We start from the raw sequence: 12,652 nt of genomic DNA, 5'->3' as shown, positions 1-12,652 counted from the left end.
AAGGTTTTGGCCTGGCTAAAAGTTCTTAATCTTAGTCACTCCATGTACTTATATAAACCCGACTTTTTCGATACCAAGTCTTGAACAACTCATTCTCAAAGATTGTCGTTAACAAATTCATCTATTTTATCCTGTTTCTTGTTTATAAAAAATGACTTGTCGTAATTTTTTTAAAATTAGATTTATACTTTTTTTTTTATTTTGTTTATGATTTATCTTAACGACGTGAATGGGTAATGTAAACAAAGATGGACGTGTTATATTTTAAAACTTAAAAAAATGGACGCATAATATAAAAAAAAGGAATATATTGGAGAAAATTTGAATTGTATTAGTATAATATTTATTTTTCCAGTGGTTCAAAGTTGGCGTGCGTTGGTCGAATTTTTTAAACGTGCTTGCACCACTATAAAAAAAATGTACTCATCTTTGGTCTCCTTTGGATGGTTGTGTCTATACATATCCTTTGAATGTTTATTATGTTCAAACGAAAACAGAGACTACCTACCAGATACCAAAACAAAACACATAGCAAACTATCAAACTGCAGCTGTCTTTATATCATAATGCAATGTCTTATTTTAAGAGGATTCCTATTGAAATATTATATGCTAAAAGGGAAAAGAATTGACAAAAGTAAAATCCAGAAAACAAATACAATAAACCGCTCAAGAAAAGCCAAGGAAGCACCACTAAGGAGTGAGAACAGGGTGAAATAAACATGAATTTCTTAACTATAAGCTACACTATAAAGAAAAGAAAAGATGGGAAAAAAATGATCCTGCTGTTCAAAAAGAAGATAAATGACTTACCAGAAAAGTCACATTACAATTTTCTTTATGAATCTAATGAGGGAATTTTTCCTTGGCTCACCATATATCAGGTAGACAGCTGTGCTCTTAATCACCAAATCCTGACCAAAAGTCACAAAAATCTCCACCTTGTCTCCTGATCCTAAATTTGACATTATGCCATGCCAATCTTCATCATTAAAGGAAATTACTGTGCCATGGTTGTGTATCTGGCATGTGCACTTCGTGTAATTAACAATTAAGACAATAGTATGTTTAGGTTCAATGATTTCGGAGGTTGATGAATAAACGACACACAAAGCCATTCCCTTCACCTCACGATCTTGAGGCACAGTGAAAGAAACAGAATGTCCATCACCCATATGGGCCAACCAATAAGGATCGTTGTCACCTGGCAGAGAAACATCACATGACTCACTGCTTGCAAATACCTGTATCATGTGACAAACAAGGGCATGTTTAGTGAAACAAAAATGTTATACATGATTAAAACAAATCTGGTTAATAGTTTTGTTGTGTATATATCACCATCATTTTGCATTTCTGATTTTGTCTCTATTAGTTTATATTTATACGATCATTAGGAATAAAAAAACCATGAAGCTAGTAAAGCAATAAAGTGGAAATCAATTTCAAAGTACTTAGTATAAGCATAATCACTTGGTTATTTGATTATTCAACTCAGATACTTTTAGATGAAGTCGTGGGGCTATAGAAGCGAAGGGTGCTAAAAGTTCAGTAGTGTAGTTTCTACTAAATCTTCATTAGGATTATTTTCTGTTCTAAAAAATAATAGCTAAAATTATGGTGAAGGTTATAATCAAAGGAAGGCTAGAGAAGAACCTTAGGTATGCTATCGCTGACAGTATTGAAGAATTCTTTGTATCTTCCAACACCAGTCAGAGAAGACCTGAAATTATGCTTTGAAATTCCTGATTCTGTAATATTTGCATCATACTCGACCAATATAGTTTTTACTTGCTCATATAGTTCAAACTTGGCGTCACATTGCACCAAAACACTTCGAAGATTTGCAAGGCTGCTGAGCAATGGTGAAATATCATCCCAACTATTATCCTCCATATCCATGAAGGAATGAATATAAGATAAGGGATTCATTGTTCGCGACATCAGAGACCGAATCACAGAAGGAAAAAGATTATGTGATAATCCCTCAAATGCATGTAGGAATAAATATGCAAAGCTTTTTGAGCTTACAATTGAAAAAGGCACTTGTTTCACATCTGTATTTTCAGAAATTAGAATTCTCAAGGATTCCAATTGCACTATATCTTTTTCCAATAGGTCAATTTTCCAACAACCAGATATAATGAGAGTTTTCAAAGATTTCAACTTACATATCTCTCTGGGGAGAGTGCTTAGACTTGTACAGTCCTTCAAATTTAGCAGTATAAGATTGCAGAGACATCCAATAGATTGGTGTACTTCGCGCAATTTAAGACAATCTTTGAGAATGAGCTCTTCAAGACTTGGTAGTCTCGAAAAGTCAGGGGTTTTTATCAAGTACTTCGAGTGACTAAGATTCAGGACTTTTAGACACGCCAAAACCTTCAAGAATATTAGAAAAGAAAATGAAAAAATAATATAGTTATAAGTGGAAACAAATAATATTTGTATTTTAAGCTGAGTTTTAAAAGAAAATGGCACGTAATAAAAACCTGGGGTTCTTTCCAGACGAATCGAAGAAGAGTGTGTTTTAAATCAATCGCTATTGCATCATGCAGATTAAAGCCGTTAGGTAGGTATTCTTAGAATGGTCGTCGGAATCTCCAGCGAGTTTCAGCAGTCCAGCGAGTTCGAAGACTTTTGTATCCGGTGATGGGTCTCTTACCTCTACAGGATAACGTTCGAAGAAATCTCTTCCGCTAGACAATCTCTGAATGACCTTTTTACCCGGTGATGAAAAGAGCTAAGAAAAACATTTGTATTGCACATGAGAAATCAACCACTTCCAAAAGAAGTTTCAAAATCATAGATTAAGAATGCTCTTACAGTATTCACTGAAAATTCATGTTTTAGATCCTCATGAGGCCACAGTCGACTGTTCTTCCCAGATTCCTTTCTTGAAATTTCACTAATAATTTCTCTTCCCATTTCTCGTAGCAAATGATGCATTCCAAATTTGTTGTTTTCTTTAACTTTGATGAGGTTACGCTTTATGAGAACTCTTATTCCACTATCAGAGTCTACTCCACAGCCATTTAGGATCTTGGTAACATAGGCTCTGCTTTTACCAACAAAGAAACAACATACATCAAGGAATAAATCTTTTTCTATTTGATTAGCTAAACCGTCAAAACTTATTTTCAATATCTGTGGAACTTCATGCTGGGGAATATTGTCTAATCTTATCAATACTCTATTCCATTCATCTTTCGTCCTTTTGTATAAATAAGTTCCAATGACTTCGAGAGCTAGAGGTAGTGTTCCACAATAAGCAACTACTCTTTTTGCAAGTACACGGTATTCTTTTTTTGGTTTTGGTTCTCTAAATGCGTGCCAACTAAGAAGCTCAAGGGACTCGTTTGCGTTCATTGGAATCATCTGAAAAACAGAATCAACTTCAAGCATACTCGGCAGGTCTACTTCATCTCTCGCTGTAATGATTATTACAGTTCCTTCACCGAACCATGAACTACTTCCCCAGAGATCTAATTCGCCATAGTCATTCAAATCGTCAAGTACAAGAAGCACCCTTTTCCCATATAGTCTTTCCCAAATCATACTTCTTCCCATCTCAACGTCACTTATCTCCACCTTTGTTTTTAGTACATCTGAAAGAAGTTGTTCTTGTAAATGAACATACCCTCTTGTTTGACTACCTTCTGCAATATCTTCAATGAAACTTTTCTCCGTGAATGTATGATGAATTTGATTGTAGATGGCTTTGGCAAGAGTGGTTCTACCCGATCCTTCTCTTCCACATATCAGTATAGTTAAAACTTGGGTGGATTTATTTTTTATGCTCTGAATCACATCTTTCACACGGGATTCTAATACAACTGGAAATTTTGTAGCAGACAAGATTGGTAAATGAAGAACGATCTTAACAATTTTGTCCACTAGTTCAGCATCACTCCTTCAAGTTCAATAGCAATCATAGAAGAAGTCATGTAGTACCAACATAAAATCAGAAGCTTAAAATATGGTTGATTGAGTCAGTGTTTTACCTGTGATTTCTCTCATCCCATCCAAAGAAATTTGCAGCTTTGGTGAGTGCGTGGCTCCATCTAGACATGCCCTGCCTCAGTTGTTGTCCTGAGAATGTTTGGTGTGCAGTTGCTTTGAAGGCTTTTCCAAAATTACCCTTTTGAAGACGTACATGAGATGGGTGAATTTCGTAATAAACGGGCAGAACATGTCGGCAATAAGTTTGGTGCCATTTGATGATTTGTTGAAGCTGATTAAGACACCAAGCAGATTGAGAATAGGATTTGGTAAAAACTACAATTGCTACCCGACAGAGATTGAGAATAGGTTGTTGGATGTGCGTTGGATTGACTGCATTGGGGTGGTGAAGGAAGGTGGTGAGGCCAACAGCAGAGAGGTCAGAATCGAGATGAGAAACAAATGTCCTTTGGATGTCTTCTCCATTAAAGTTGATAAGCACATCGTACATCCGTGGCAGATTTGATAATGAAGATGACGATTCCATGGAAGAAATTGATGAGGTCAACTGTTAGAAGAAGAGAAAGCAATAATGCAACACAGTCAAAAAGACACAAAACCATTCAAAGTAGCCAAAGATACATTTATTTTTCATAGTCGTGGAAGCTCGTGAATTGCAGCACCCATTTCACTTTAGAAAAATAATATAGATGTAGATTATTATTTTAATATGAATGAATTATATAAATGATATGGAGAGGGGAGGGGTATATTTGTCCGTTAAGGGAGAAATGAGGAAAGAGCGATCTGTATAATGAATTATGTTGTGCAGATGGTTTGGCGAGTGAATCAGAGTCACTATCTCTCTCTTTCTCTTACACTACACAGTGGAACAACTCACCAAACTACCTAAACTTTTCTTCATACTCTTGGCCTTCACATTTGCTTTGTTTTTTAATCCTTCTTGTTTTATACAAATCCTTCAAACACAGATACAAATGAATAAAAAAAGGACCTTAAAGATGAGACTCTTCCCGATCTTGCCGACGGGATGATTCGCGACGTACTCCTCCTTGGTGAGATTCCTTGCCTCCAAGTATGATAGCCACGGTTACTCCAAAAATCATCTGAATGGCGGTGAATGTGACCGGCGCAAGGTTGAACGGTAAAAGACTATAGTCTCAACGTCTTATGTGACACGTATATGTCACGTGCCTAGACTTATATACTGTGTGCCACGTCATCAACTGTTAATGTCGTTGGTAAAAATTTAACAGAAATGATTATTTTGAATACATTTTAAAAAACTTAGGAATCAAATTGATTTTTTTAAAAACCACGGTATTAAATTCACTATTGAATCTAAATGTAGAGACGAAAAAGGTAATTAAAATAAACAAGTTGCTCTTATTGGCATTCAAAATAAATTGTTGCACGTTTTGGCTGACTAGATATCTAATGAGAAACTTGCCTTGGATAATCTAAGTAAGCTCAGCTTTAGATATACAATAAAAAATTTGGGGAAAGCCTGTGTTGTTGGTACAATGATGGTCATAGAGTTACTATTTTTTTATTGATGTTAATTTTAAGAATGTTTCTTCCTGCACCTCATCATATTTGGAAAATATTATTTTACCCTTTTTAAAAATACTTTCCACTTACTCTATTAACAAGATATTGAAAGTAAAAGAATAACTGTTGAACAAGATGATTTGATGTCTCCAAATCTATGTGAAAAGCTTGAAGACCCTGCTGCTATGTGTGTGTGTTGTCTAGTAGTTTTTTACTTGTTAATTCACTCCTTGTATTGATCCAAGCTCACTTGATTCTTTATCTTTTTTGAAAAGAAGTGTTTTCTAAAAAGTCGTGAAATTTCAACATGTTGAATTGTCGAAACAATTGGTTGTTTGACACTTAGTGGTTTTTAAAATGATTTGGGAAAACTTTGCTTTGTTTTGGCTTTGCTGTCAATTTGTTGTTTTTATAACAAAATTTTATGAAGTGTTTTGAACTGTTTTTAAATGATTCCAACTTCTTTTGATTTATGATCTAACAACTTTGACCACTTGCTTAAGTCTATATAAAGGTTATTTGATATTCTTTTCAAGAACCAAAGAAAGAAAGATGATGAAAAACGTTTTTCAAGAGTTCAAGAGTTTTGGATCATCACTTGTGTGTGGAATAGGACTGGGTCTTTGTATACTTATGTTCTTCTACTTTGTAAAGCCCATGTGTATTCTTTTCCTTCACTTTGAACACTATAATTCGGTGTATTTGGTGAAAGGTAGTTTCAAAAAGGTGTTTATGAAAATTGTGGTGTTGCCAAGGTGGTGATTCTTGAGGGGTTCAAGATATCACTCTTGGTGTGTGGTTTCTTGGTGTGTGGTTTGTAATCTAGGTTTGATTACATAGTGAATTCTCATTGGTTAGTTGAGGACTGGATGTAGCTCTTGGTTAAGAGTAAACTAGTATAAACCTTTGTGCGTGAATCTCTCTATCCCTTTTCTTTTATATTGTTTTAATAATTGTTCTTTTTCTACTGGTTTAACCAACCTCTTGTTTCGAGAAAACAACCGGTTGAATTTCTGTAAAGAACATTAAAACTAAATTTTTATCCAGTTGAACAGAAAATCAATTGGTTGATTTAGAACTTTTCACTCTATTTCCAATCTTTGCAAAAATCTTATGAAAATAATTCACTTCCCCTCTTGTTTAGGCCACTAATTCTAACAATAACAATATAGCACATATGTTTAGGCTAGAGTAATCTTTGGGCTTCAAGACAAGTTCTTGGGCTTCTTGGGATTCTTAGATTTAAGGATCTATCTATCAAGGATTCATTCCAACCTGAGCCCAACACTTTCTCTTTCTTAGCCATGAAGTGATTTTTGCTTGGGCTTTGCTTCAAGCGAAATCCTTTTCCTTCTAATTTTGGTGCATGATGACTTCAAGTCTTTCGTGAGCAAATTTTGGCTTTCTTCATGGTGAATGAATCTTTGCGCTCAACCTTTTTGGATTCGCTCAGTCCTTTGACATTTGGATCTCTTAACTTTTTTGGCCTCAATTCGTTCAGTGTATGATAGAAGTGCTCAGCAGTTTGAGTGTTTTCTTGAAGGTTGTGATCTATATTACAATGACCTCTTTAGATATACACAAATATGAAAAAAAATATAATGTATTTTTTTATTTTTTAAACTTAAAAGGGATATATGACTAAAATAAAAGAAGAGATAATGTAATGTTCTTAAATTAAAAAGTATAAAAATATAATTACAATTTTTTTTGTAATTATTGATATTTTCTTTTTTATGATTCAAAGTGAGTGTTAGCCTATTATCTTAAGGCAATTACTTCTTCCACCCAATGAAATTTGAACTTACATCCGATTTTTATCTGAAAAGACAAAAATACCCTTAAATAAAGAGGGGGAGTGGATCAAAATACATTTTGGAACCTCTTATAATACATTTTCAGATTTAGATTTTTAGAACACTTTTTTAATTCCATTATATAACTTTATGGATTTTGTTTTCCAAAATTTATTTTCTAAAATGTATTTTTGATTCTATAATATTTTTTTCAAAATGAGATTTTGATTTTACAATTTAAGAATACAAGAATCTTTTCAAGATTTACTTTTTCAATTTACTTCACTTGCATAAAGAATTAGCCATATCTTAAATGCTAAAGTAAAGAAGGGTCTCTTATGGTCTTAACTCGATTCCACAAGTATAAAAAGAAAAAGTCTTAATCTTCGGCGTACTTTGTTGCATTATTGCTTTCTCTTCTTGTAATAGTTCATGACCTCATCAATTCCTTCCATGGAATTGCTGTCTTCGACATCCAAACTGCCCGTTTATTACGAAATTGAGCCATCTGATGTACGTCTTCAGATGGGTGATTTTGGTAAAGCTTTCAAAGAAACGGCACACCAAACATTTTCAGGACAACAACTGGAGCATGGCACGTCCAGATGGAGCCAGGCACTCACCAAAGCTGCAAATTTATTTGGATGGGATGAAAGCAACCACAGGTAAATCACTCAATCAATGACCAAATTTTATGCTTGAGATTTAATTTTGGTAATACATGACTTCTTCGATACTTGCTATTGAACTTGAAGGAGTGATGCTGAACTAGTCGACAAAATTGTTAAAAGCCTTCTTAATTTACCAGTCTTGTCTGCTACTAAATTTCCAGTTGGGTTACAATACCAAGTGGAGGATCTGATTAGAACTATCAAAAGTAAATCCACGGAGGATTGTAGGATAGCGATATGTGGACAGGGAGGATGTGGTAAAACTACCCTTGCAAAAGCCATCTATAATCAAATTCATGGTACATTCACGGAGAAAAGTTTCATTGAAGATATTGGACAATTTAGTGGAATAAGAGGGGATCTTCGTTTACAAGAACAACTTCTCTCAGATGTCCTAAAAACAAAGGTGAAGATAAGCAGCGTTGAGATGGGAAAAAGAATGATTCGTGAAAGACTTTCTGGGAAAAGGGTGTTCATTGTACTTGATGATGTGCCTGAGTTTTGTGCATTACTCGACCTATGGGAATGCCGCCGTTGCTTCAGTGGAGGAACTATAATAATCATTACAACGAGAGATGAACACATACTGAGGATTCATGAAGTTGATTCTGTTTTTCGGATAAATCCAATGAGCCCATTCAGAGATTGCCTTTGAAAATGCTTTTAACAACAAAAGATTTCTTCCACCGTTATCCTTTAGTGGTAAGAGACACATCAAGCCTGCTGAGATTCGCAGAAAATTATGAGTACCACTATATGAAACTGAGATGGTTCAGTTTGCAAGGGTTTTCTTCAGAATACCTTCCTAATGACTTTTTTCTGCATTATGCAATAGCAATTGATTTAAAATACAGTCTTCTTCGATTCGTCTGGAATGAACCCCAGGTTTTTATGACGTACCATTTTCTTTTCAATTTCAGCTTAAAATAAGCATTATTTGTTTTCATTTATAACTATTTTATTTTCTTTTCTAATATTTTATCAAAAAACTATCTTCTTGAAGGTTTTGGCGTGGCTAAAAGTCCTTAATCTTAGTCACTCCAAGTACTTGACAAAAACCCCTGACATTTCGGGACTACCAAGTCTTGAACAGCTCATTCTCAAAGATTGCCCAAGATTGCGCGAAGTACACCCTTCTATTGGATGTCTCTGCAATCTTATACTGCTAAATTTGAAGGATTGTACAAGTCTAAGCAATCTGCCCAGAAAGATATATAAGTTGAAATGTTTGAAAACTCTCATTCTTTCTGGTTGTTCGAAGATTGACCTATTGGAAAAAGATATAGTGCAGATGGAATCCTTGATAACACTAATTGCTGAAAATACAGTTGTCAAACAAGTGCCTTTTTCAATTGTATACTCAAAAAGCATTGGATATATATCCCTAAGTGGATTTGAGGGATTGTCACATAATCTTTTTCCTTCTATCATTAGGTCTTGGATGTCACCAACAATGGATCCCCTATCTTATATTCATTTGGTTTGCATGGATGAGGAGGATAGTAGTCGGGATGATATTGCACCGTTGTTTAAAATTCTTTGAAATCTTCGAAGTGTTTTGGTGCAATGTGATACCGAGTTTCAGCAATCTAAGCAAGTAAAAACTATTCTGGTCGAATATGGTGCAAATATTTCAGAATCAGGAATTTCAAAGCATCAGTTGAGGTCTTCTTTCCTTGGTTTTGGAAGATACAATGAACTCTTCAATACTGTGAACGATAGCATATCTAAGGTTCTTCTCTAGCTTTCCCTTTGTTTATAACCTTCACTATCATTCTAGCTATTATTAAGAGAACATTAAATAATCCTGATGAAGTATCTGACAGAAACTACAATATGAAACTTTTAGACCTCTTCACTTCTATTATCACACAGCTTCATCTAAAAGTATCTAATTTTAATAATCAACTAACCAAGTGATTATACTTTTTTATACTATTTAATAGGAAATTGATTTCCACTTTCTTGCTTTACTTGCTTCATAATTGTTTTATTCCCAATGATCGTAGAATTATAAACTGTAAGAGACGAAAACAGAAATGCATTCTAAGTCCTAAGGACATGATGGTGTTATATATATACACAAGACTATTAGCCAGATTTGTTTAAATTAATTATCAGTGGTATTTCTTAATTATGAGTTACATTATTTGATTATAATTCTCATTTTGTAATTTGAATTATAAAATAATAATTGCAGAAGACAGTTTGAATTGAAAAATTACATAATTGACTAAGCTTTTCATCTCATTGTGCAGGTATTGGTAAGCAGTGAGTTTTGTGATGTTTCTCTCCCGGGTGACAATGATCCTTATTGGTTGGCCCATAAGGGTGAGGGACATTCTGTTTCTTTCACTGTACCTGGAGATCGTGAGATAAAGGGAATGCCTTTGTGTGTTGTTTATTTATCAACCTCCAAAATCATTGAACCCAAACTTACTACTGTCTTAATTGTTAATTACACAAACTGCACGTTACATATGCACAAGCATGACGCAGTAATTTCCTTTAATGATGAAGATTGGCATGGCGTAATGTCAAGTTTAGGATCAGGAGACAACGTGGAGATTTTTGTGACTTTTGGTTATGGATTGGTGGTCAATAACACAGTTGCCTATCTGATATATGGTGAATCAAATGACTTGGAAATGGATTCTTGCCTTGAGCCAATGGAAAATACCTTAATTAAATTCTTTAAGAAAATGGTAATGTGTGACTTCTGCTGAGTTAATGTTCTTCATTGAGAACATAACAGGATCCCTTGAGTTATGGAATCAATCCGTGTGTCCTTATTACAATTCATTCATCTTCTTTGAGAAAAGCAGGATCCCTTGAGTTATGGAATTAATCCTTGTGTCCTATAGTGCAATTTATCTTTCTGATCCTTTCCTTGTTTTTCTTTGAGTATAGCTCATAGTTAAATTCATATTTATTTTACACAATATTGAAAACAAGTTTCGACGGGTTACACAATCAAATGGAAAAAGATTTATTCCTTGATGTATGTTCTTTCCTTTGTTGGTAAGGACAGAGTCTATGTTACTAAGTTCCTAAATGGCTGTGGAATAGACGCGGATAGTGGAATAAGAGTTCTCATATAGCGTAGTCTCATGATAAGAACAGGAAATTAGGAATGCATCCGTTGCTACGACAAATGGGAAGATAAATTATTCGTCAAATTTCAGGGAAGAACAGTCAACTGTGGTTTAATAAGGATGCAGAATATGCACTGTCAGAGCATACGGTAAGAACACCCTTTATCTATGGTTTTGAAACTTCTTTTTGGAAGTGGTTGCTTTCTCATGAGCAATATATTTCTTTTTCTTTGCTCTTTTCATCTAAAAGGACAAAAGTGATTCAGAGATTGCCTACCGCAAGTGATTTCCTGGAACGTTATCCTTTAGAGGTAAGAGACCATCAAGACTGCTGAAATTCGCTGGACATTTCGAGTACCTTTCTAAGAATACCTATCTAAAGATATTTATCTGCATGATGCAATAGTGATTGACGTAAAACACAGTCTTCTTCGTATCGTTTGGAAAGAACCCCAGGTTTTTATTACGTGCCATTCTCTTTTAAAATCATTATTTGTTTTCACTTATAACCATTTCGTTTTCTCATTTGCTTCTCTAATATTTTATCAAAAGCTATCTTCTTGAAGGTTTTGACGTGGCTAAAAGTCCTTAATCTTAGTCACTCCAAGTACTTGATAGAAACCTGACTTTTCATATACCAAGTCTTGAACAACTCATTCTCAAAGATTGAACAAGATTGAGGGAAGTACACCAATCTATTGGATGCCTCTTGTATCTTACATTGCTAAATTTGCAAGACTGTACAAATCTAAGCAATCTCCCCAGAAAGATGTATAAGTTGAAATTCTTAAAAACTCTGATTGTATCTGGTTGTTGGAAGATTGACCTAATGGAAAAAGATATAGTGCGAATGAAATCCTTGATAACTATAATTGCTGAAAATACAACTGTCAAACAAATGCCTTTTTCTATAATTAATCCCTATAATTTTGACTATTTCTAATGTGTAGAATACAATTTTAAACATCTTATAATATTCACAATTACACAAACATTAATTTTAATATTTGAAATATAAACAACTAAATAACACATTTAATTTAACAAAAATTTCAATATCAATAATAACTAACAACAATTCAATGGAAACATTCATGCATTATCATGATGATTGAGATCTAAAAAACTACCAGAGTTTCAATTTCAATAGTAAAAAGAAGATATAAACACTGGTGCAAAAACACACAACTAGTGCGGCTATTTTGAATATATAAATGTGGCTATATAGTCGCATTTGATCAACACTCACTTGTAAATCGAAGAGATACAAATGCGGTTATATAGCCGCATTTATAAATACAATTTACAAGTGCGACTTTTAGCCGCACTTGTATATGCTTCAGTAAATAAAAATAATAATAAATATGTTCAAATGTAACCCACAATGTACAAATTATTTATAAATAATATACAAATTATAATACATAAAAAAATAAATTCAAAATATTAAAGAAAAATTCAAAAAATTTAAAACAGAACACTAATCTTGTGTGTGAACCGACGTTGGTGGTGAAGAGTGGCAGGGGAGCGCCAGCAACGACAGCGGAAGCGGTTGCAGAGTAGCGATGGAGATGAGA

At 34.1% G+C, this 12,652-nt stretch overlaps 1 protein-coding gene, 1 long non-coding RNA gene and 2 pseudogenes across 3 annotated transcripts; 3 read left to right on the top strand and 1 right to left on the bottom strand.

Moving 5' to 3' along the window:
- Positions 1–693: 693 nt before the first annotated feature.
- LOC137819589 (disease resistance protein RPV1-like) lies at positions 694–4,631 on the bottom strand (annotated as a pseudogene).
- A 3,055-nt stretch (positions 4,632–7,686) lies between these two features.
- Positions 7,687–10,828, top strand: LOC137819588 (disease resistance protein RUN1-like). Of its 2 annotated transcripts, none has more exons than XM_068623485.1 (4): positions 7,687–7,974; positions 8,065–8,865; positions 8,984–9,712; positions 10,239–10,828. In XM_068623485.1, exons 1-2 carry the CDS (start codon positions 7,742–7,744, stop codon positions 8,633–8,635), a joined length of 804 nt encoding a protein of 267 aa, XP_068479586.1. In that variant the 5' UTR covers positions 7,687–7,741; the 3' UTR covers positions 8,636–8,865; positions 8,984–9,712; positions 10,239–10,828. The 2 variants fall into 2 exon arrangements, with proteins under 2 accessions (XP_068479586.1, XP_068479587.1); XM_068623486.1 differs by having other exon boundaries at positions 7,703–7,974; positions 8,142–8,865.
- LOC137819191 (uncharacterized) lies at positions 9,033–9,859 on the top strand (annotated as a pseudogene).
- Positions 10,829–11,244: 416 nt separating the features above from the next.
- On the top strand, positions 11,245–11,947 carry LOC137819590 (uncharacterized). Its single transcript, XR_011082340.1, has 3 exons — positions 11,245–11,386; positions 11,482–11,531; positions 11,642–11,947. It is a non-coding gene; the product is annotated as an uncharacterized lncRNA (long non-coding RNA).
- The last annotated feature ends 705 nt before the right edge of the window (positions 11,948–12,652 follow it).

The sequence above is a fragment of the Phaseolus vulgaris genome, chromosome 10 (genome assembly GCF_000499845.2).
Source record: "Phaseolus vulgaris cultivar G19833 chromosome 10, P. vulgaris v2.0, whole genome shotgun sequence".
NCBI lineage: Eukaryota > Viridiplantae > Streptophyta > Magnoliopsida > Fabales > Fabaceae > Phaseolus > Phaseolus vulgaris.
This window is presented reverse-complemented; position numbering and strand designations above follow the sequence as displayed.

Excerpts from the sequence above, each read along its gene's own strand:
- LOC137819588 (XM_068623485.1), top strand. The coding sequence starts at position 7,742 with ATGACCTCATCAATTCCTTCCATGGAATTGCTGTCTTCGACATCCAAA. Across the intron at positions 7,975-8,064 it reads TGGGATGAAAGCAACCACAG|GAGTGATGCTGAACTAGTCG; the intron begins GTAAATCACTCA and ends TTGAACTTGAAG.